Genomic DNA, 26,805 nt, shown 5'->3' on the forward strand with positions numbered 1-26,805 from the left:
CTTTTATATGTTTGCTTGTCCTATAGTTGATGGGACTTCAGCATGTTTCCCAGCAGAGTAGTGGTTAACTGTTGAATTTTCCTCTTGAAGAAAAGAAAAAATAATAGCAGACAAAGTAGACCACTTTAAGTTCTTAACTACAGAAATCCATCAGCTTCAAAACATCTCTCTCTTCTCACAGTGCCAATAGAGATGACGTAAGTGTCACTGACATATTTTTTTAATAGGTATCTTATTAAAAACAAACCTCAAAGATTCCATCATTGAGAGGAAACTAAGTTTCTTTCTTACATATGAAAGTTATTTTTGTACTCACTTCACAGCTAATTTGATTTATTGCAAGTTGGAAAATATATTAAATACTTTTTTTCTGTAGTTAACAGTAAATTATCTATATTTAATCCTGCTCACTCATTTTCATTTATTGAAAACATTTTTTTCTTATTACAAATTGGTATATGTTTGCTATAGAAAATTTAGAAACTCCAAATCAGTAAAAAAATGAAAATAAAAATGACCCCAAATCCTACTTACCAATGACAACTCCTGTTAACATTTGATTTTCAACTTTCCAGTTTATTTTATTCCAATATACATATTTGTTGTTTACTAATAAAAACTGAGATTGCTAAGAGTATCACTATGTAACCTGTTTTCTTTAACAACCTGATGTGCGGTATATCCTCAAGCATTTATACAGCAAAATGAATAAATAAAACTATTTAATGTAATGATGGCTCAGAAATATAATTGCAGTTTAACTTCTAAGTTCCAAAAACTGTAAAAGTCAGTATACAAACAAGAGATAGATTTACAAGCAAAATCATGGTTGTTTCTATCTGGATGAGCGTAAATAAGTAGTAACAGAAATAAGAATTCTCAGGTATCTCCTGACCTAACAGACTTCACAAACATTCGACAAAATCCAAACTCATTTTCAATATATAAAGTCTATTACTATTGTTTAAAATTTGCTCTCAAGTCACCTTTTCCTAACACTTCAAAGTAGAAAAATAATCTCAGGTTTCACTTTTGGAGATTAAAAAAAATCATGTGTAGAATATTTAAAAATGTATATTTCTATTTTTCTCCTAAATGTACACCATTCTTTTGCTTGTGGTATTTGCTTGAGGTATTATGAATGTATTACTGTAATCTTTTTTAAAACAATATTTTCTTACATAGTAATTATTTTACACATGATGTAGAATTTTAAAAAATGGCTGTAAAAATAAACAACATTCTGAAATCTTGTTCTATGAATTCTTTCATTAAAACATAAGGCTGTTGCTGTCCCCATTTACATTTTAGAATTCTTAGATCAGTTCAAGAATGAAAAACAAAGGCTTCCATCATAGTAAATCAAACCTGTAATATAACTCTAAATGCAGCAGCAAACATACATACCACTTGGAGACACTATTACGGGCTGAAGAAGTCTTTGTTCTCCCCCTGGGGGAAGGTTCAGTGCAATGACAAGCACTGTTCCTAGCGTTGTTCCAACCCACAGACAAGGGGAAGGGGACGAGTCTGTCTTTCGAGTAAACGTTTCACAGAAATGAAGAGCAGAGATTGCTTCTCGGGATTCTTTGTCAATGCTTGTTACACTTGAACTCCGCGATCTGCTGAAGGAGTTATCCTTTACATCTGAAATGGTTAAAAATGTTGTGAGATTGCTCAAGTTATAAAATAAGTTATTTGTGGGGTTTTGGTATAAATTTGGCCAAGCAGTTGATCTGCAAGAAGACAACATCTATAGTATATTTAATTTTAACTTCATTTTAGTTGATCCTTGAACCACATGGGTTTGAACTGCACAAGTCCACTTATACATGGATTTTCCTTTACCTCTGTCACCCCGAGACAGCAAGACCAACCCCTCCCTCCTCTTTCTCTTTCTCTTCAATCTATTCAATGGAAAAACAACCACTTCCACTTAAGGAATAATAAATACATTTTCTCTTCCTTATGATTTTCTTAATAACATTCTTTTCTCTAGCTTACTTAATTATATGAATTCAGTATATAACACTTCTAACATACAAAATATGTCTTAATCTACTGTTTATGTTACTGGGAAGGCTTCCAGTCAACAATACGCTTTTAGAAGTTAAGTTTTTGGGGACTCAAAAGTTATATGCACATTTTTGACTTGGTCGGAGTGAGGAGTTGGTTCCCTTAACACCCGCATTGTTTAAGGGTCAAATGTAACTGAAAACGAAAACAATTTACTTTTATGCTAATAAATTTTCCCCTTTTCTTAAATATATAAACAAATTCACACTCCTCAGAACTGAACTGGGTGCATGTCGATGAATATCTGAATGTTCAGTCCTTGGGATCCTGGCTGCTTAGCCCTCAGCACCTTCCTTCTCATGGTACTGTGTCTTTCTTTGGTAATATAATCCATAACTGGTAGAGCTTGACAAGTGGGGATCTTTTCCATTTTCTACTTTAAAATGCATTTAGAAGTACTCTGATTCCACCCTCTAATTTACTGTATGATGGATCATTTATTTTTCAGACCAGCCCATATAAAAACCTTTAATCAACAAAAGTTTAGCTTTTTTCCCATTTTTCTTCTATGTCATTTTAACTGTAATCCACATTCACCTAAGGCATTTTCATCAAAATATACAACTGCCATCTGGCTCACACTTGATACCAGGCAAACTGCTTTACCCAGCTCTGTCTGTAATGACAGGGACATTTAAAAAATTATACTAATAAAACTTCTCTCATCTTTAGCTACCTTCCCTGTTGCTAATCCCAAGCTTGTCTAAAGCCCTAGCCTTTTTGTTTCTCTTGGAACATCATTTCCAAACACTTCTTGGACTTTTTTCCTGTTATGTCTCACTATGCAAAACCAAAGCACATAATTTCCCCCAAACCAGTAAATTCTTCGAATGGCACTATTTATATTAATGACACTCCTGTTCTCAATGGGAGAAACACTTAAGATGAGCCACAGTTTGGGTTCCTCTCTTTCATTTGACCTATGCATCTGATGGGATGCTAAGCCCTAAGGTATTTTATTGCACATTTTTGTTTCCTTCTTTCCATTGGTAATCTACTTCCATCACCCTAAGTTCAGGTTCTCATCACCATTTACTTAGACAATTCCCAACTGATCTCCTCACCCACAGCATCTCACTACTAACAAAACCCAATTAAATTATAAGGCATAGTTATAATTCTATGGCCTCAATCTAAAAAATCCTTAGTAGCTCCTCTTTATTTAATCATGCTTATAATCTTACTCAAGTTTTTAAGACTCCTCACAAAATATCTTTAACCTACCCTCCTGGCCCTATCTCCCAGTGCTACCCTGTTTCAGTTCATTGTGGGAAATAAACAGAGCCACTTAATTTTCTCCAAACATAACCTGTACTTACCTACTTGTAGGCTTTTGCTTCTGATTGGTGCTTTTGCATCAGCCTTTTCTCCTACCTATCAAGATTCTGCTTATTTTCCATCTCAGTTACTGTCATCTTCCTGAAGTTTCTCCTGATTCCTACAACCTACATAGTTTCTCTCCCTCTTGAATACCTATAGCCATGTATCTCTCCCATAAAACTTAGAGTACATTTGTTCTGTAGTTATTTCTGACTTTTCTCATGCCTCACTCTAAAGTGACTGCAAGTATGTTGAAAGCAAAGATTGTGTCGTTTTGATACCCTGTGGAATTTAGCACAGTGCCTTGCATGTGAAAGGAATTCAATGAACACTTGCCGAAGGCAGATTTATAGTTGAGAATATCTAAACCAATGCTTCTGCTGTACCATTAGGATTTATTAAAATTCCCAGTAGCTTCTACTACTTACATCTAATAACTCCTTAAATCACATGCTTTCAATGCTCTTGTGAAAGAAAGGACTCTCCAAAATGTGAAAAATATAAAGCATGTTAAAGTCTTCTAAGTTGCCTTATTAAATAAAAAAGGTATAGCCAAATCCTAGTTACACCCTAGAAAAAGTTTTTGCAATCAAATTTAGATTCATAGATTTAAAATATTTCCCAATAACTATATGCAACATAATTTTGATTATAGGTAGCCTCTGAAAACAGTAATATTAGTTATGATAATACTATGGATCTTTTTTTTTAACTGCAGTTTCTAAAAGCATCTTTCTTTTGCTTGAGATTGCATTTTCATAATTTACAAATTATGATATGGTAGAAAAGAACTACTACTATAAATCAACTTCCCATAATCAACGCCTCAATACAGAGAGTTTATAATATAATTTTGATTACAAATATTTTTTCTTTATAGTTTTCAAAGTTATTTTAGTAAAATACATTTTTAAAATTACAATACATTTAATTTGTTACTTGTAAAGCATACATATACAAGGCAAATGAACATTTTCAGTTGTGACGTTCTGATAGTAAGAGAAAACAATGATATGAGAAAAGTTGATAATACAGATTTCTTTGTAAATTAACCTGTGGAAAAACTCTTAATGATAACTATTAAAATTACAACAGGTGATTCACAACAACCTATACTTTAAATGTTAACTCATCGGTCAAATGAGCAATGTTTGAATTTAATAGACTAATTTAACTATATAAAATTCACAACCTAAAATTATATTTTTATTACATGACTTATCTATAAAAATTAGATTACCAAAGCAACTTCTAAAGCTAGATCAAAATGGAAAAACTGACTGAATAAGAGTCAAGTTTGAAACTGAAAGAGACAGGTTGCTTATTTTATTATCTGACTCAACTTTTGAGAAAAAAAAGAATTTTCAGCAATTCATGAATTACCACTTCCACTTACTCCTTTTAAGTTAGACATTATGGGTCTTGTGAGCTCATCTATACAAGTTTGGCAAACTAAATAAACTGAATAAAAGTTTAATTTTAGCAGCTCTAGTAATAAGAGCAGCAGGGAAAATAACTACCACTAAGCAAGGCCTACCATGTGCCAGGCACTAATACTTTACATTTATCATTTTATTGAGTCTACATAACCACCTTAAAAAGTATTATCATCACAATTTTACAAATAATTAAATAGAGGCTCAGAGAGGTTAAGTGACTTGCCCAGAATGACCATGCTAGCATATGGTAGTGTCAAAATTTGTGTCTATGTTTAAGTCTAAAACTTTCTGTTAGTTTTCGTGATTTGATAGCCCATAACCACTATCGTACAGCTGAAATGTTATGGTTATTACTGAGAATTAAAGTTCTAGTTTTTAGATGTCAGAAAAGTGCCTGAATATGTGATCTTATTGGCTGATCTAAACTCAAACAAAAGTTTTCATTAATGCCTCCATCCAGCTCTGCATGATACAATCATGCCGTAAAATCAGTTTTTATGCTACTTTCTACACACTTACAACATGCTACTTGTATGTATCACTTTCTCCTCCTCGCACAAAGCCTTATTCAACAAACTTTTATATTCCCAAATCAAAACATAATGCCAAGAGATAAAACTGGTCAAGGTTAAAATCTTAACTGAGGTAAGATAATGATTTGGAAATGCTAAAATTAGTACGTTAAAATGGACCAAGACCTAAGTTGGCATGATGCATAAGAAACATAGTCAAGGAATCTGGAGAATAAATAGTGGTGAGGGGTGTGGGCTAATGCAAGAGAGAAAACATAGTTATCTCTAAGACAGAGGTGGGTGAAATCATCCTTAAGCAGTCATACTTATTTAGTTAAAGGCAACAGAAATAAAAAATGAGTTTAAAAAGATACCATGTTTTACAGGTATTATAGGAAATACTACTTTTTTTTTTCTTTGTTGAAATGTCATTTGTCCTTATATGCTATCAAGGAGCTGTTTCTGGGTTGGATATAAAGCAAAATAAATATGTGAATATATTCATCCTGCTTTCATAATAAATGAGTTGCACAGAAAGTACTATGAAAGAAATATTTCCCAATTTATTACAATCAAAAAGTTAGTAATGATTCTTGCTATGATTCACTGTAATATAGAAAAAATTAATCTATTTTTAAATATTAAATATTTCATTAGTATAAAAATAATTTCATAAATTATAGAGTTCAAAATAGGTTTTCAGGTGGTAAAATGGGATATAACCATTTTTAATAAAAATTAATCTAAAATTGCACAAATTCAATCTTATGCTAAATTCTGTTTAGACATAGAGTATGAGAGGGTTAAGAAAATATATTCTTTTGGTTTGCTTGAATTTGTATTACAATTATCTTTTAAAATTTACAGACAGCATTCTAAAGGCTAAAGAATGTTTAAACCTTAAACATCTTAGTCATTTTAAACTTGCTTTCCAATGACTATCTTACAGTAATTATAAATCTTCGGATTTCCTTGTCTTCCCATTATAGGGAGTTAAATTATTTTGAATATTTATTTATTTATTTATTTTACTTACCTATATCAGGCTTTAGGTCAGTAGGTAAGCTTAACTTCCTTGACATCTTTGCTGAAAAATAAAAGACATTTTTAAAATTCTGAAGAATATTTGATTCATACTAATGTCAACTGATTTTCAAGATAGAAGTGAATACTTTTATTACTAAAGCTAGATGCTGAGATAATGAAAAAATGAGTAATATTAGGAGTGGAAAGTAAATCTTATTTTCAACTTTTTATTTTCTAATTTTTTGAGACAAAGTCTCACTCTGTTGCCCAGGCTGAGTGCAGTGGTGTGATCACAGCTAACTGCAGCCTCAATTATTTGGGCTCAAGCAATCCTCCCACCTCAGCCTCCCAAGCAGCTGGAACTACAGGTATGTAACCACTGTCCTGGCTATTTTAGATTTTTTTGTAGAGATGGGGTCTCACTGTTACCCAGGCTGGTTTGAAACTCCTGCCGTGGCCTCCCAAAGTGCTGGGATTACAGGCGTGAACCACCATGCCTGTCCAACTTTTTAAAAGTTTGTACTTACTTGATGCATTAACTTTTTGTACTTAAAATTTTTACTTTAAGGAAGTCTTTTAAATTCTAACTTTTAATTATTTTTTAGGCTCACAGGAAAAGGTTAGGCTTTTCTGAGTGAGACAAAGTAACTTCTCAGAAGAAAGGTGTTGCAGATAAGGAGAATAGAGGCATAAGACTAAGTTTGGGTAAGTGATATACAATCTTTCCAGCTCATCATCTTCATAACTACTGAGTTCATTCCTTTTTTTTTTTTTCAGCTGAGGCGAAGTGTCACTCTGTTGCCCAGGCTGAAGTGCAATGGTATGATAGCTCACTGCCACCTCCACTTCCCAGGTTCAAGCGATTCTCCCGCCTCAGCCTTCCGACTAGTTGGGATTACAGGTGCAAACCACCACGCCCAGCTAATTTTTGTATTTTTAGTAGAGACTGGGTTTCACCATGTTGGCCAGGCTGGCCTCAAACTGCGACCTGAAGTGATCCACCCGCCTTGGCCTTCCAAAGTGCTGGGATTACAGGCGTGAGCCACCGTGCCTGGCTGGGTTCATTACTTTTTAAGTTAATGTCTAGCCTATAGACCAAACCTATATCTAATCAAATTTAAGTATTTGATTACTTTATACAATATCTGACTCAACCACTCCTTGATAAAAGTTAACTCTTCTATTTACATTTTAGTGAAAAGCAAAAACTAAGTAAGATCATGTAAAATCTAAAACTATATATTTACATAAGATGCAACCACAGGTATTGTTCTGTAGTATTGGAAAAAGAGTGAATGTATAAACTTACTGGAATCCACTTTCCATCCTCAAAATCAGTTACTGTCTTAATCTAGAAAGTGATTTAAAGTTAGGGGTTAAGTATAGCTATTACGTTAGTGGTAGTGCATGCGTAAAAGAAAAGTGCTTCCTATGTGAAACTGTCAAAAAGCATTCGTTTGTTAATACAGGAATACATATATTGGGTTAAATTTTGGACTGTTAGGAGATATTTAAAGCACAGACCCTGCTAGTCCATAAGGGCGCCATGTAAACAAAGAGAAATCCAGTCATAGTACATGACTTCCACATCTAAAAAAATGACAAATCCAGTGTTAGGAAAGAGGCATTAGGCAAACTGGGAAGGAATGGGGGTTGGAAGGGACATCAAGTTTTCACTTCTCAGCTTCATTAACTTAATTAGTATCCTTTAACAAACAACAATGGATCACATTTATAAAAGTCACCCCATTTTCACCGATGTAAACAATTTCAGTTAAAAGAGAAAATGCAATACAAAAAATAAAATGGCCAAATAAAATCTGTAGTTACTTGATGTCACATACAAGGTTGCTCTTGTGCTTGAAACCCAATACCCTCAAAATTAGAAAATATTATATCCCTAAAACAGTCCTCCAAAAAGCAATATTAAACAGAGATTTTAATAAATCCAGAAAAAAAATCCAGAGATTTTCATCAAATATCATAGGTACAATATACCTAGACTGATAAGTAATATCTATACAATGTGCATGTAAACAGATGTAGAAAATCTATTTGGCACAGTCTAAAGATAACTCTTTTAGAATCATATGATATGGATATCGCCTCTTTAGATATCACTACTCTGATTTGACCAAATTACTTTAAATCCCGTGCTTCTCAAACTAGAATGCGCACACTAGTCACATGGAGATCTTGTTAAAATGCACACTCTGATGCTGTACTCTGTGACTAGGGCTTAAGAGACATTTCCAAGGAGCCCCAGGAGCTGCTGATGCTGCTGGTCTGTGGACCACACTTTTGAGTAGCAAGGTCCTTAGACACTAAGGAACTTTATGGTAGTAGCCAAGACAAATCCATGAATCCCAGTTTGTATATATAATTAAGCCCATCGAAAACATTGTGAACAAGTCTTAATAACTAGCTTGTAAAGCGTGGAAGAGTAAAGTATAGTGGTTAGGACTGGGTTTGGAATCAGCTCAAACCTAGGTTCACATTCACTTCAACTACTTCATGTGTAACCTTAGGCTCATCACTTTACCTCTCTATACTTGTTTCCTCAGTTGTGATATGAGGATAGATAGTTGTGAGGATTATAATAAGATGACACAAGCAAAGAACTGAGCATAATACCTGGCACATAGTATGATTTAATAAATATTATTTATTGTTAATAATAAGGTAAGCAAATAATCTAATGTCCCTTCATTCTAATTCTATGGCAAAATTTTAAGTAACTAAAATAAAACCATAAAAAAACTTTAGGACAAAAGCATAGAATGCAATGTACCACTATAGTAAGCTCAACCTGTTAAGTTCATTTCAAAAACTAACTCATAATGGCTAAACAAAGAAGAGAAATAACTTGAGTGATTTATAAGATATAAGTAACAAATTCATCTCTAAATAAAATGTTAAATACATATTTTAATCAACTTGAAATATTTAACATATTTATGCTTTCATTCAGTATCTATACATACATTGCTGTCAAAAAATATGCCAGCACAAAATTTCCTTCTGAATTTTGCAGGTGTATGCTTTTGATCCTCCTCAGGATTTCTACTATAAGTCACTTTATATAACATCAAATCTTAACATCTTAAGTTAACCTCTCCCATAGAATAAAAGTTTTTTTTGTACTATTTTTATTAAGTAAAAAATACTAAGTATAACTAACCAGCTTTCCAAATAATCCTCAGTCTAATTTCAACATTTTATTGATAGGGTAAAATCACACACAAAATGACTGGGAAGACTTTTTCATGGCATATAAATTTTAATTAGTCAATTTATTATTTTCTCCTGAAACACTTTGCAATTGGATCTCCACAACCTGAACACCAACTTTGTGTTCAAATGACAGATATTTAAGCCAGATTGCTATTATACTTAGATGTAATTTTAAGCAATCTCCTTGAATTCAGAACTTGAAATGACAATATTAGATGATTAACTTTTGCTATTTTGTGTTAATTCTAGCTATCAAGAAATACTTTTATAGCACTAAGAGCTTCCATGAGTAGAGAAAAACTTGTGTTACATGTGGAGGTGTGAATATTTATTTATTAAATATCTACTGGGCATTTCCCATCATGTGCCAGAGGGCAGGAATATACTTCCGGCCTCCCAGGAGCTCATATTAGATGAAACAACTCCAATGCAATGCAGTACGTAATATTCACAGAGGTAGGCACAATGCATCAACTGAAGTACAAGGTATTTATACCTAGCTCAGTCTGTAACACCTATCTAACACTGTAGGATGTGGAGACAAAGCCAGCAAGAGAATTTGTACATTTTTACAAAACAAGATGTTCCCCAAACATTTCTTTTTTGGTTAAGAGTATATTTTCTTTTGATGTAAAACTTACATCCAAATGCACAAATTTTAAAGGTATATTCATGGAGTTTTGACAATATATACATCTCTGTAACTCAAACTGTTACAACAAGCAAGATAAAGAACATTACCATTCACCCCAAAAAGGACATGCAGGCTTCTTTCTCATCAGTCCCTGTCCAATTTCAGGAATAATCACTGCTCTGATGCTTAAGCACAGACCAGTTTTGCCTGTTCTACAACATCATGTTGATGAAATCGCAGTATCAACTCTTGTGTAAGGTGTCTTACATGCAGGATAATGTTTTTTAGCTTCTTCCTAAAAATTTTTTAAAGCTTGTATTTTTTTTTCAATGCACAGAATTAGTGTAAATACATAACCTCTTAATAGATTTAGAGGCCCATATTGAATTATATTCTCTTACTGCATCTTATACTACATGCATTTTTATCTTTATTTTGAATTATGCATTTTCATAGCATATTTGGAAAATAAAGAATATACAGAAAAAAAGGTCACTATTAATGCCCATATGCAACATTTTTGCATATTTCCTGCCACTTTTAAAAATCCACTTTACATAGGTATATGTATATATATATATCAACTATACATATGTACATATGTATATACATGTATATGCACATACACAGGTATATACATGTACATACACATATATATGTATATACATATGTACATATATATGTACATATATATACTTGATATATATGTACATATACCTATGTAAAGTGGATTTTTAATATATGTACATATGTATATATATGTATATGCATATGTATACATATATGTATATACATATGTATATATGTATATGTATATACATATGTATATATGTACATATATATACATATATACCAACTATATATATGTACATATACATATATCAACTATATAAAGAAATCTGTATCTTGCCGTTTTTCGCTATTAAAATAAGCATTTTTTTACGTGTCATTGGCTGTCAGTATATTTTAATGGCTGCATATTTATATGAATACTTCTAACTCAGTTAGGCACTTTCCAGTTTTTCAGTACACACAGAAATAAAAATGTTTTACATAAATATTTACATACATTTTCGATTATTTCCTTAGGATAGAGTTTTATAAGGGAAAGTTAATGCCAGTACTACTCCCCCAGCTCCCAAGGAGCTCTAAAGTATGCCTTTAGTATTTTTTCAAAGGTGTATTATAATACTACAAAAACTTCGGTTTAGATGAAAACAAAGAGAAATATGTATAACTTTGGTAAAATGTCAAAGTTTTGCTCACAACTATATCCCCTCAAAACTCAAGAAGCTGGTCCATTGTGTTACTGCAGAGTGCACTGAGAAATCTGAATGTTAACTAGTTATCGCCTACTTCCTTCGGAATGTTAGCTTGTCTATTTTGCACGCATGCCTTTCGCAGAGTGGAGGCTGGGAGTAGGAGGAAGGAGTTGAGGGAGAGGGAGGAAAGGAGGGAAAGGATTTAAATCTTAGGATGTCTGTAATGGGTTTCTTTCCCTTGGATGAAGAGGCTTCTATCTAAATGCTTGTAAGTGCCAGGCAGAAGAACTGTGCAGTATCTACCAAAAGCTTTGTCTTCAGTTGCAATACTGACTTGGGTTTTGATCACGTATCCTTACCTAATTTCTATTGAAATTGAATGTTCCTATTTTTCTTTGATTTCATAGGTACTTTAGTGTAAAGCTGGGAAAACCTCAGGCAGTTGTTGTTAACCACATACAATGTCATTACGAATATTTAAACTACAATTTTAAACTGTTTTTGTAAAAATAATTCATTCTTATTATAAGTAATTCAAATAATGCAAAAATTCCACCTTAAAAAAATCCCCCAACATCCTACTAACCAGAAATAACCATTAAAATTAGTTGGACATCCATCTGATATCTTTCTTTGTATAAATACAGATAGCCACTAATAAATATGTGCAGAAAAAATGTGATACTATATGCTTAAACATTTACTTTTCCCAAAATCTAACTAAAGTGAAACTAAAGAAACTACTATATTTCAAACCTTTTTTTTTTCTTTACTACAAGATATATCATTTCTTAAAAGCTCTAAGGAAAACACATTGTGAAAAATATTCAGAGGCTGAAATATTTCTGTAACTATTAGACAGCAAAGATTGGCTCTCAGCTTTCAAAGATCAGGAAAGTAGCCCTCTTTTCCTTTTATGAACAAACATTCCTTCTTCCTGATTTTTAATAGGTATGTTATTTTCACATTTACAAGTTTTAAAACTTATACCACATATCATAAACACAATTTTGAGTTTAAATGGATTTAAAGATCAACATCAATCTTCCTACCATGGCTTTCCATCTCATGGGTTATTTTGCTGCAGTACTTAATTGTGGAACTTTCCTCATGAAGTAGTTTCTAGAAACTACTGCTATATTCCTTGGCTTCTTTCATGGTTAGAAATGTCTGCCTATTTTCTTCATTCTTGAAAACTGTTGACCTTCATACTTGAAAACTCTTTATCTCTATTATTTATGTTTTCTTTCACTGATACCTACTTTTTGCTATTTCATTCCTTCTACTAACTTGGCATTTAATCTGCCCTTCTTTTTCTAACTTAAGACAAAGACTTAAGATCAGTTTAACTAACACAGTTCTAATACAAGCATTTAAAGTAGACAGTTCTCAGGACCTAGCTTGAATCTCCACAGAGACTTCTAGAATTTCTTGGAGCAGTTCCTTCTCTCTAGCAAATATTCCAGTCATGCCGGCAACCAGAACTTCCGTGCTCTGCCTCCTCAGCTTCTGATACTGCAGCTCCACTTGTGCTGCAACAGGAACATGGTCTGTGGCAAAAAGCTGAGCAGAAAGGTGGGAGAAACGTGGGGCTCACCTCATGCATCTCCATTTTCTCAGGATGACAGTCTTGGAATGCCTGTTGTTCAATGTCTGGAAATACTAACCTCATATCTTTTAACCAATTTTATAGTTGTTTTTAGTGGGAGGCTAAGTCCCAACCCTAAGGCCTAAAGTTGAACTTCCAGCTAAAAGTTTGTATCTTTTTTTTTTTTTCTGAGAGGACTCACCCTGTCACCAATGCTGGAAGTGGTGCAATCTTAGCTTACTGCAATGCAACCTCCACCTCCTGGGTTCACATGATTCTCCTGCCTCAGCCTCCCAAGTAGTTGGAATTACAAGCACATGCCATCATGCCCAGCTAGTTTTTTTGTATTTTTAGTAGGGATGTGGTTTCACCATGTTGGCCAGGCTGGTCTCTAACTCCTGACCTCAAGAAATCCACCCACCTCGGCCTCCTAAAGTGCTGGGATTACAGGCATGAGCCACTGCACCTGGCCATGTATCTTTCAATTTTTGTGACTTCTGGGGAATATACTTGCTTCAGGTCTGTTTATTCAGCCTCCTTGATGGCAAGACCAGAAGAGGCAGATCCACCTCTGGAGAACCTCTAGTCAGTTGGTCCTCCTGGCTTGTACCCTGTACTCTGATATAACTTTGTGATGATGGGGTTGTAGACTCTGTCCAACAATTTTATGATGTTCATATTTCTAAGTCCCAGGAGTCTCAGAATCATTTATAAAACTCATTTACCCAGCTAGCTGGTTTCATTGTATTTATCAAGAAACTTCTGTTCATGGCTTGAAGTTACTCATCTTCTATTGTGACCTTCAAACTGAAAGCATGTAATCTGGATGAGTTCTTGAAAGACACATCGTTTCTGTTTCCTTCTTCCACTGTGTATTCTTCAACCCTTGCCCCTGACAGAAGTTTCTTCAATCTGAGGAAAACTAGTTTGAGAGAGTCTAGGCAGGTTGTTAAGGTCAGTCATTGCTCTCTTTTCGTAAGCCTGAATAATGACATCAAACTTTCTGGTTGCATAAACAGTGAAGAGCTGCATTTGCTTAGTAGGAATAATGAAGTTATACCTGATCACAATAATTATGTCTGCAATGCAAATTTCAATTCAAAGGAAAGATGTATGATGTCTAAGAGAAGCAAATATCCAGGCAAGGGGACTACTTGGATGATTATATAATAACTAAGTTTTATAATGGGTGATGCTTTTTAGTCCTTTGCAACTGGAGAAATTTTCCTGAGTTCTCAATTGTGCAGACTGCTATTACTTCTTTGAAATTAAACAGATGTTCTGTAATTTTCCGTTAGTTTTTCTACCCACTGTGTCCACGTCTTTTTTCTAAACAAGCATTCTTGAAAGAAAAAAACAGAACTATAATTTCAGTTTTTAGAATTTGAAATTTATAGTAAAAAATGGCATAACAGTAAAAAGTAAAAAAAAAAAAATTATAACTGTACAATGAAGCTGCCAAAAAGCAAACTGATTTTTGTTTATACTGAGTTTCAACAATTAGAAAAAATAACAATATAACTTTTGTGAGAACCAACACTATTCTCTCGAAAGGGATAATGTTGGACTGTATTTGTGTTAAATAAAGCTGAGATAGTAAAGTAAAATTCAGTTTGCAGGATATAGCAAGGAATCCAAGAGGAAAAGTGGAACCAGGAAGTAGAAACTCTCTTGTCGCTTATTACACATATTTTAATAGCCATTAGAACTAATAATATCAATGTCTATCTCCCTTGCTACAATATTCCAGGAGTTCAGAAACAGAATTTATCTTTTAAAACACTGTATATGTATGTGTTCAGCACTTAATGTGTGCTTAATAAACACCACAATGAATAAGTGAATGAACCAAAAGTGTAACTGGAATTTTACTTCTATAGAATGAAAAGAAATAAAATGAAAAAGAGAACAAATTAAATACAGGCCTGTTAATCAAAAAGATGACTCTCAGAAATACCCATAGAATCTATATCTATTACCTGAAATAGAGGTAAATCTTTAAAGAGGTATCAGTACTTGTCCAGTAAAGATAGGACTATACCAAGTTCTTTTCATTCTTGAACTCCCAGAGCTTTTCTCTTCAATTTTTTTTCCTGCCCCATCTGCTTTCCAAATATTTGTAAAACTTAATGCCTAATACAACACCATGATTAAACTCTTTGCAACATCTCAAAGAGAATTCTGTACAGAATAAAAGGTATTACATAAACCTAACACAGTCTAAGTGTTATGGAATGAATTGTGTCCTTGCAAAATTCATATATAGAAGCCCTAAGCCCCAGTCCTCTACTCTATTTGGAGACAGGGTCTTTAAAGAAGTGATTAAGTCACAGTGATGCCCTTAGGCTGGGCCCTAATCCAATTTGATTGGATCTATAAAAAGAAGAAATGTGGATACACAGACACCAGGTCCTGCCCTGCACAGAAGGCCACCTGAGGATACAATGAGAATGCAGCTGTCTACAAGCCAAGGAGAGAGGCATCAGAAGAAATCAAACCCACTGACACCTTGATCTTGGACTTCTAACCTCCAGAATTGTTTAAGCCTCCCAGTCTGTGGTATTTTGTAGTGGCTGTCCTAACAAACTAATAAAATAAGTAATGACAGAAGATAAACTGCCACATTTATAGCTTTGCTCAAATAAGAGCTGACAAATATTTATTTCAGTAATATAACTTTATCTCAAACTAATTTTCTTTATTCTAGGAAGCAAACTGGAAGTTATTTCTAGAAAGATCATCACACGCCCTTTTAATATAAAAAAAGACAGTTCAATAAACACAAGTACACATATAGTAAGTACAGGAATATGAAACACAGACTTTCCGGCATGCATATTTTATTAAGAATTTTCACAGAAAATACATTCAAAAGTAAAATTTAAATTTAAATATACAACATGTCAATACTTTTCGAATTTTATTTATTTTTAAAAAGAAAAAGAATTTATTAGAACTCAGACTCATATAATAATTTTGAAGTATCTGCCTATAAAATTTAGTTCTTGACCAATTAAGGGTAAGTAATATTTTTCTTTCAAAATACAAAATATTAAAATCACCTATAAAAATGGTATCATTGTACACTACTAATCATCCCTTTCAAAGTGAGCATCTCTTCTTTCAACAGCCATCTTGTGGGCTGAATATAAAGGCTAAATTCTACAAATTCAATAGCCACATTTTAGGTTGAATACTGGGGAATGTAAAGTAGAAATATCAGCAAGATTTTGAGTTTTACGATGAATTAAAGAATTTGATAACTTAAAATACTACTTAATTTAATATAAACTTTTTCATTCATATGGCAACAAATTTAAATGAACCTTGGTGAATTTATTTTTCAACTTGTAAATACAAAAGAATTGAGAAGATGTACAAGAAAAAGCAATCACATAAGAAAGAAAAAGTGGAAACTTGAATATGAAGTGTGAAACATGGCATACATAGTAAAACAAGAGTCAAGAAGCCTGAATTCTAGTCCTAAGTCATTACCATGGGGTATTACTTTGGATGTGTCACTTAACTTCTCTGAGATTCAGTATCTTTTCTTGAAAAATAAAGGTGTTAGAACTGCTTTAAAATATTGTGAGTTAATGAGTTAGTGATGTAGAATAAAACAACAAAGAGCAGGTTTTAGTTATATTGGAACACTTTAAAAAAGCAATCACTGAGATTCATGTGTAAGAGAACTAATAAAAACAGGACTTGAACAAACATTATTGTCATTTAAAATTATTCCAGTTTTTACTAAGTTAATCCTTACCTAAATAATTATGCTAACTCAGAATTGGAGAGATAAAAGTGACCTTGGAAGTATAATTTTCCCTCTATTAATAAATACTACATGAAAAAAATACCTGGTATAGTGTCTAGAATTTATGAGGTACCCAATAAATGAAGCTAATATTTCTAACTGTTTTGGCAAAGCACTCATTTAAGTCACCATAATTTTGAGTTTTTATTTTTTATCCTTAGTATTATTTTCCCCTCACAAGTTGATGTAATCAGAAGGAATTTGGTAATCATTCCTTCTATAAGAAAATTAGTAATAAAACTGCATATAGGCCAGGTCACAGACTAAGGGTTCCAGCAAGAAATCTACTTTCAGCATGAAACAAAACCATAATGAAATAGAATAATCTTCAGTAAAGGTTAATCATGTAGTTTCAAATTTATCAAACAATGCTAGCATGTAGACTGTATTTTATTCATAAGGACATCATGAAAAATTTGATTAATACATTGTTAACAAAGATATGCATTGTAGGACTATTTTTATAAGAATTAAAAATAAAAAGCTTTGCAAAATTCTATACTTTCAAATTTTTATAAGACAAATGAGTAAATAAGTGATTTACAGCAGTACAGGAAAAACTATGGATTTTGAAAATGTTGATAATTAAGATTTTACTAATAACAATTTATAAGGTATACACAGGCAAAACAAATTACCATATGCATACATATTACATGAATGAAGCTTTCTTTGTGGATGCTGTAATTACATTATATTCTATTATGTTTTTACTGTCAAACTCACAAGACTAAAGCTATTTCTTTATAGGCTGCTCTTATGCAAGAACAAAGTCATTGTCAGGATCATTCATCTGATTTAGTTTTCAATCAGGAAATAAACTATGAAAATAGGCTTTGGGTAGATGGGCTAGGGTACTCAAGAGTTCCTTTCCCTTGAGTCTAGTATTTGAGGAAGGTAGACTTCTAGATACTATATTATGCTTGGATGATTGGTACCAAGATGGCATCCATGATCTGGCTCTAACACAGAACTTAATATGAGCCAATCTTTTTGTCCAGATTACTGTGTAAGATAGAACAGGGCCATAACCAAATTATCTAGTTATTAACCACACCATGAATTTGCTTTTGAATCCTTATAGTTTTTGGTAAATTATATTAAGAGATAATATAGCATAATGTTTAAGAGGACAGACAGTAGAGTGGGGCTACCTGGGTGTAAATCCTGCTCTCATTTATAAGCTGTGTACCAACAGATACGTTACTTATATTCAGTTTCCTTATCGGTAAAACAGGGAAACAGTAGTAACTAACCCACTGGGATTATTGAGTGGATTGAGAAAAATTATCTGTAAAACGCTGGAACATGGCAGAAAAATTACAAGATAAAGGCTAAACACATTCAAAAAAGCTTATCATTATAGTCTCAGCTATCTCAGCTGTACTGTCAGGCAGTTTAAAAAAAAAAAAAAGGTAGGGTGGTTGATTTCCCATGCTTGGGTTAACCATTAAATTGTGACTGACATTCTGTACCACCCACCCACAGCACACCCAGACACACAAACTCTGATACCAGCAGCAGTTACTCTCAAAGAACAGGTAAAATCCAGTGCAAACTTTCAGGGTCAAGCTATTTACTCACCTTCCACACAAGGTAGCTCTTTGACTAGTGCAACCCTGAAGGTTCTAATTCTTATATTTTCCCTTACGAGGCAACAGCGTAACTACCTAAAGTTGAAGCTATAAATGCTTGTATGTTGAGGAAGCAAGAGGTGGTAAGTTCATGAGGTTCAGGATACTTCATAGCAGGTACTAGATCGGATGATAAGGTGAGTTCAAAATGCTCAAGAAATCCTAATACTTTTGACACCACAGCTTCACACACAAAATACCAGTCTTGACAGAGAGGTCCTCAGAAGATCTATGAGTTATTTTCCAATGTTTCATTGACATTTTATGTTTTTCAATAGGAAAACTTAAACATGATATGAAAATCATCTTTTCAATTAAAAAATAATAACCTACTGAATTTTTCTGAAAAAAAAAAAGCATATGTTATGCTAATTCTTATAACAAAACTACATACTAATGTAGGGAGATAAACTAATGTGTCACTTTTTCAACTGCAAAAACTTTACAGTCTACAATGGGGCAGTCTCCCTTTGAAGGAAGAAAAAAATTGTGACACTAACTTTCCTTCTATATACCCAAATCTTGTGATTAAAAAAACACACACACTGTAAGGTTTCAATCAAAACCAAAGAAAATTACATAAAAAATTGGGGATATAACAATGGTTCCTGAGGTTTAAAAATAACTATGCGTAACTGTATACTAACACAATTTTGAAAAGTTGAATAAAGTTAACACGTTTCCCTCAAAATACATAACTAAAGAAACTGGCATGACAAAAAGTAAAACTCACCAATAAGATAAAAATAAAGCAAGAATGCCATCAAAGAACTATCTTTCCAATAACATTATCAACACTGTTAAATTTGCTAATGTAGTCTTTCAAATAGTCAAGCTCAAGTATTTCATGTTACATATTCTATTTAAAACACAGAAAAAAGGAAGGTAGTCAATAAACAAAACTGCAGCACAAAATATAAGACAGAAAAATTGTTTTATAAAATTTAATTATGTACGAAGTCCCTTTTGTGCAAGGTAAAATCCCTAGGTAATTTAATTTTAAAAGTCGTTTAGTAAAGTGTCTGTAAGAAAATCTTTTCTACCTTTTTGCATAATATGACAACAAAAGAACCTCTAATGTACTATTAAGATAAAATAAACGAAATTGGTTAAAGACTATTATGCCATAGTGCTAGTACATAATTACAGTGATTTAATTATTATCAAAAGAGTCACTAAAAACCCACAAATACAAAGACAAATAATTGATTCTCCATAAATGAAGAGCCCTTTGCTCAAGAATAAACCACCTTATTTAAAAAATAACCAGGTGCTAACAGTTAGCCATCGTTAACATGACTAAACAGGGTTCAATTTACAAAATATAGACAACATGGATGTTACTTCTAAGAATTTTTGAAAACTTAACCATATCTAAAACATCATCAGTTGAGAAAAAGTAGAACTATTCCACCTGCCTAGAAATTCATCTGATTTGACTGGATTCAAGGAATATATGCTAGAGGTTTTGGGAGGAAATAATACAGTAACTGTATAATAAAAATTTTGAATTTAAAGCAAAGATCAAATTATCCTCTTTTTCTAAAAGTGTTTTTCAAGCCCTTAAAAATCTTTGGAGAACATTTGAACTTCCATGACCTTAAAACCCTAATTTGATTATGTCCTCAAAGTTTGATTATATATTTTGTTCCCTAATTTTAAACTTTGAGAACTTTGGACTGAGTAATTCATCTCAACATATAGTCACAAAAACAATCACAAGCAGCAATGCATTTTTTACTTGCAGAAGTGGGGGCAGTCCTAGAAAATTCCTACTTAACCTTGCTAAAGGCTGTACAGATTACTGACTTTTAAAAGAGTCAATCTTACAGAAAACCGTTTCCTTGAAATATGGGGTCTTGAAAATATGAGAGAGATGGAATAAAGGTAGAAAAATAAAACTACAAATAAACAATTGCTTCAAAACTTGAGAGTATAAAATTGCGTTATTTATGGCATAAATTGAACCCTGCTTTATCTTAAAGTAGAGCAAAAATAAAATTATCAGAGAAATTCACACTGTAAGTCAGAGAAAGGACTACAACCCAATTGAACTGATTTTTAATAATTATTGCCCATGAGTTTAGAAGAGACACAGCCCAAGAGATTATTTTTTTAGCACAGGAACAACAAATTTACACGAAAATACAACGCAATGAATAATTTTCTGGTGTTGGGTTAGCACTGCATATAGCAAGGATTAGAAACAAAATAGAAATTTCTATTTCCTACCTATATCACTGGCTACCATCTTGGAAAACTTTCTGCTTTTGGTCTTCACTGAAAATAATATTTTGATATAAAATGTCAAAATCTATTCAAAGTAAACTAAATAAATTAAACATAAAAGAAAATACTATAAAATCAAGATACTATACCCTTTTCTATAAAATTATTCATTTTTTGTTCATCATCTGAATTGTGTGGTGATGAAGAACCTACACAAATGAAGACAATGGAAGGAACAGGTACATGGTCAGTCATAAACACTGAGTTGTAACAAGAAAAATAAACAAATAAAAAATCTGGTAACTTTTTAAAACAAGTTCTCAAGTTAGTGACCACAGGAGAGGCAATGTCTATAGTAAATAACAGTTCTTGTAATATTACAGTACAGTAATAAGTAGTGTAATATCTTTCATGATAGACCCTGGCATATATAAATATTAAACTCTACAACAATTTGGCAAAATCTTGGTACATTGTATGTTAGAAAATATATTTTAAAAACTATAAATAGTGTTTAATTGTTTCTTTGAAAAAATCTGGAATTCTTGATATTATTAACTGAATAAGTTTTTTCTAGCAGAACCAAGAGCTTGTACTATAACTTTGCTGGTAAAACTTATTTTAGAGTTAGACTGACAGTTTAGAACTACATATTCATTCTACATATACCACAGGAATCTTTAAAGTATTGAAGAAAATACTTATATTTATAGGTATGTTCAAATGTCTCCTTAAATTTTTGGAGGTAAGAAATATTTAACTTGATTTTGGCTGTGACCCCCAATATTATATAATCTTATCTAATATATATTTTTTAAATTTTGGGGGTCACTTTTTCCTTAAAAATATTTCTAATCTCTCATAGTATTTAATTTATAATATACATTTTTATTATAAATGTAATCCTAAGTAGTATATTGGTTGATCACTTTTGGACATCTATTCTTTAAAAGCACATCTCAAATAATACCTCATCCATTCAATTTTTCACAGTCTTCTCAGCTATAAATCATTTCTCCTCCTTTGAGGGCCCTTAACATTTTATCTATATATTTCTCATATGATGATCGTCACTTAACACCTTATTATTTTAGATTTACGCACATATGACCTTCCTCACTGGAATGAACTTCCAAAAGGCAGGGCCCACATTTGATTCATTTTTGTATTCCCTTTGTGACTAGTGGAGTGTGTTACATATAGGATTACTAAATATTTGCTGAATTCATACAGCTTTTCTGCCAGAGGTAAACACTTAGAATGTAATTGAAGTAGATAAAAAGGTTTTCTTTCTCTGCTTTAAAAATATCCCAGTAAAAGCACTGAATCTTAATGAATCAGGTCAAAATTTGACACTACATATAACACTCCCCACTAAAATTGTACTTCCTTCCCTTGGTCAAGGGGCAAATGTCCCTGACAGCTTTTCTCTGACCAAGTAAAACCTCCGAGCATTGGCAGAACCATTACTTTTACAGTAGTTTTATAAGTTCATGTTATTTTTGTTAAACGTCATTTACAGATCCTCATAAATCTCACTTCAAAAAATATCACACAGATAATGATGAGCTCAGTAACATTTCCAGGAACAGAAATAGGTATAGTTGTTTTTAATATAAATATAATTCTGATTTAAATAATATGTTTCTATGCTATATATATTTTAAAATATCACTATCATCTCTACAAAATAGTCACATTTATGTACAAAAATGTATTACTGATACTAGTTTTGATATATTTCATATCAAAGCAATAGGATAACATATCTATATATAATAAAATTAGAAAAATATTTGCTATTTTCAAATATAAGTAGGCAACATAGGCTGTAATGTAACTAAAACAGGAGGTTTATTTTTCTTCTAACTAAAAATACTTACTACCGATTGTTATAACTTCCATGACAGCTCATGAAAAGCTCCTAAATAGTTTTCACTTTATCCTATTTGAATATATTTACTAAATTTCTACAATGAATCCACAGCTTATTGTTTTTCTAGTGCACACAGCATTTATATCATGAATGTATCTGAAGGCACCATTTATATCATGGTATGTGTGGCCCTGGGTTTTCTTCAGTTTGAAATAACCTAACAGTTTAAAAAACTATTTGAACATGATTTGTGTATATGTGTGTATGTCTGTGTGTGTGTGTGTGTGTGTGTGTACACACACATATAGTTGCATGCAGGACTAAAAAATTTCCAGTACTAACATGCACAGTGAATTACGTGAGTTCTTTGACATAAAGATTAAGTGAAAGTTTTTCCCTTCATTTGTTCAGGATGCATATGTTCAGTAGGCAGAATTAACTTTCTCTATTGAGGGACCATTGGTTTATTTAAAAATAAATGAAAAAGGCAACCTATATGCATTATATGTATTTTCTCATGACTATTTCTGAAGATAGCTTTGATTTTAATTAACTAAACAGCTGAGATCACAAATCTTGATTATGAGATTTAAAAGCTTTTCAAAAAAGTTTCCCTTCATATATGAATTATTTTAAATGAACTACTGGTTTTGATAAAGGCTACTTCACATTTCTAAATTGGTCTTCCTGTTAGTATTTATGAGAGACTCATTTTAACTCCCAATCCACTTTTATACATTTCTTCTTTTCCCATAAATACCAACTTATTTTATATTATCTATATAGGTTTTTAATAATCTATAATGCATCACTTAACTATTTTACCTTTTTATATCACTCTCATTGTAGAAAGTATTTGAGGCTAGTAATTTAATTACTAATTTTTATGTTTTTAAAACCATGATCCCCATGTGGCCCTTCTGATTCACTTCAAACTCATCCCAAATGTTATTATTTTCTGACCATTGCAAATTAGAATTTGCATGTGTTGGCCAGAGGGATAATAATAAATTATTTCATGATTTCCCTGTTAGAATGTTAACAGGAATGAAGCTTAAAAAAAAAAGTTATAAATATACAGAGTAAGACAACCCACAATAGATGCTAAAAATTACTATTAACAATTTTTACGTGGACAAGTTGAGAAAGGCACACATAAGCTATTAAGAAAGCAGTGTCAAAAGCATTTATATTAAAATAGTTTTCCAGAATCTCACTCTAGTTCCTTACTGTAATGTTCTTACTAGTTGTGCTTAACTGGTATCTCCTGCTATCTGAAACAACTATTCCCTACTAATGTTTGACTTTTTATAAAGAAACAGTATTTCCTGATACGTAGAAACTGACGTCTCAGAGAATTCTTATATTTTTCAGACTATAACCAAAGACTAAACTAAATGAAGGTTTCTATATCTTATCATTAGATATTTTCCAATGATTTTTTTGAAGTCCTAATTTTTACTTTGCGTTCCAAACATACTGAGATAGAAACAATGAAATATCTAGGGTCATATGAATTTCTGCATATTAAAACCATTACTGTCTTTTCACATGGACCAAAGAGCAAAATATATTTGAAAATGCCTAACCATGTTTGAGTTTCTCTGTTTTGAGAAAGAGAAAGTACAGGGTTTTTAACTTTTGCTTTTTATATTTATATACTTAGATTTAAATATACTCTTATCTACAAATACCAGTTGTTTGGTTATTTCAAAGAGCTAGATGTAGCCACTTTTTGAAAGTCTGGCTTAGGATCAAAGGAGTATTAATTTATTTGGGCTGAATCTTATTAAAACACATCCTATGGTATTTAATATATTAAATATATTGTCATAGGATGGTATTTAATATATTATATGTTACATATCCAAATTGTCCACCCTGACTTATATCCTTAACATATTGACAAATGCATTTATGTGGCTTTTTGGAAAGATGAGAAGGTCAGAACATTATTTTATGTAGTTAGAAGAAGAGTAAGAACTAAAAAAATCTTAAAATTCTAAATTCTAAATTCAGAAATAAACAGTCCTAGGAGGCAGAAGACAGTTCTGTGTCATATTATTTATGCAAACTTATTTTTACCAATGTTAAAATTTAATATTAGGTACTAATTATGTGAGAAACTCTTCCATATGTTTTATTAGTTTAATGAATAAATTTAAATATGAAGTTTTAAGCACAAGAAAATCAGAAAATACATAGATACATTTTAACCTTAAGAAATAATCAACTTGTTTAACATCAGGAAAATGCAACTGTAAAAAGAAAACATCATAAAAGCTTTTGCAGTCTAGATATAATAAAACATTAGACTAAAATCTGAGGGAGTAAAACAAAGTACTCTTCTCAATATTTCCCATTCTTACAATTGTTTCTGATGTAGTATACCAGCTATGGAAGGATCAAAACGTGTCTTAACGATAGTGTTACTCATGCTAAGAATGATCTTTTCACTAGAAAGCTAGTGAATACTGTTAACTTTATGAAGGATTAACAAGGGTTCAATCAACCAAAATAAAATAAATTCAGGATCTTCTTAATTTTAAGATTCTCCAAAGATAATAAAAATAATATTCTTTTGAAATATTAATATACACATAGGTCACATAAAGACTCACTTATAGATCAGAAATGAGAACTGCTTTAATATAGCTGTAAGTATATCAGAAATTTTTTCATCATAAATAAAAATACATGTAACTAGTCTACAATTATTCTAATTGTCTTCACTCAGATTATAAGTGTTAAACATTTTTCATAACATTTAACTATTGTAGAGAACTAAGACATTTGAGCCAATGGTAAGGAGTAAAATATATTTTCTTTAAAAAAGGTATAAATATAAGAAAATTAAGTAAACAATTACATGATTCTCAGCAGGTAAAGTTTTGGATTTTTATTTAGCACAGGCTAGATTTCTTTCCACTTAATCAGAATTCAAAGAATACAGTTAAGATTTTGAGAATAAATATATGACACAAAAGTTTTTGTAGATGTATTTTAAATGCATATCTATCAAAATGTACACTGGTATGCTATCTTGATTTTGCAGAATCATAATTATTAATGAAATAAAAAAACAAATTACCAGAAGTTGGAGATTTGCAGCGATCCTCTGGAACAACAGTCCCTTCACTAATATCACATAGACCAGCTAAAAAATAAAAACAAAAAATAAATCACACCATAAATTTACATAAGTGCAGTTTTGTCTTTCATTTACAGTACATATTTAACTACTGTCCATTTAAAAGAACCCAGTAAATTAACAGACTGTTGGTATTTATACCATGATCAATAGGTTTGAGATATAAACATTTTATACTATAACACCTCAAACTAATACAGCACTCATCAGTTAAAACAAATAAAAATATAATCTATGATAAAATGTAAGTAAACAATTAATATGATTATAAATTTGCCTGGTGACTGGAGGTATAAAAACCCCTGCAAATTGTCTAAACATTATAAATAAAAGCCCATCAAGAGTTTGGACTAGTTGGGCAAGGAGTCACATGGCTGAGCCTCAGAAGTCAGGTGTCACATTGACGAACAGAATGTGTATTTATCACCAATATCTGCTTTTCTACTACTTTGGTAAAAGACATGATGTCACATTTCCAACAGTCACCGAGAAAACTTTTACAGTAACATTTTCTGAGAACATGAGTACTGAACTGGGCTTTTAAGAAAAGTTTTCTATTTTGAGATAAACATTAGTTTTCTTTATTAGATAGGAAGTTCTTGAATGTGAATTAGTCGTTTTTGTTGTTGTTGTTTTCTAAGTTTCCCTCTGTTGCCCAGGCTGGAGTGCAGTGGCACAACCTTGGCTCACTACAACCTCCGCCTCCTGTGTTCAAGCAATTCTCCTGTCTTGGCCTCCTGAGTAGCTGGGACTACAGGTGCACACCAACATGCCCGGCTAATTTTTTATTTTTAGTAGGGATAGGGTTTCACCATGTTGGCCAGGCTGGTCTCAAATTCCTGACTTCAAGTGATCGCCCACCTCAGCCTCCCAAAGTGCTGGGGTTATAGGTGTGAGCCACTGTGCCCGGCCCGAGAATTAGCAGTTTTAAAAAAAATCTTCATCAAACTAATGGTCCTGGAAGAAAACCTGGTTTTTACAGTTCTAAGATGATAGATGTAATTATA

At 32.2% G+C, this 26,805-nt stretch overlaps 1 protein-coding gene across 4 annotated transcripts in view; it reads right to left on the reverse strand.

Moving 5' to 3' along the window:
• The window catches only part of STXBP5 (syntaxin binding protein 5), a 185,752-nt gene that overhangs the window by 25,463 nt on the left and 133,484 nt on the right, over positions 1-26,805 (reverse strand). For 2 of the 4 annotated variants that reach the window (XR_010336586.1, XM_012452632.3), the window contains exons 19-23: positions 25,739-25,804; positions 20,921-20,980; positions 20,775-20,822; positions 6,384-6,434; positions 1,408-1,647 (exon numbers count right to left, since the gene is read on the reverse strand). Coding sequence is in view for 3 of the 4 variants with exons in the window: in XM_012452632.3 (XP_012308055.1) it covers positions 1,408-1,647; positions 6,384-6,434; positions 20,775-20,822; positions 20,921-20,980; positions 25,739-25,804 (465 nt within the window). In the remaining variant the exon portion in view is untranslated. The remainder of the gene's footprint in view (positions 1-1,407; positions 1,648-6,383; positions 6,435-20,774; positions 20,823-20,920; positions 20,981-25,738; positions 25,805-26,805) is intronic. The other 2 variants (XM_012452638.3, XM_012452642.3) reach the window with 2 other exon arrangements.

Source organism: Aotus nancymaae, unplaced genomic scaffold (genome assembly GCF_030222135.1).
Source record: "Aotus nancymaae isolate 86718 unplaced genomic scaffold, 86718_ANA_hifiasm-v0.15.2.pri h1tg000040l, whole genome shotgun sequence".
Lineage (NCBI taxonomy): Eukaryota > Metazoa > Chordata > Mammalia > Primates > Aotidae > Aotus > Aotus nancymaae.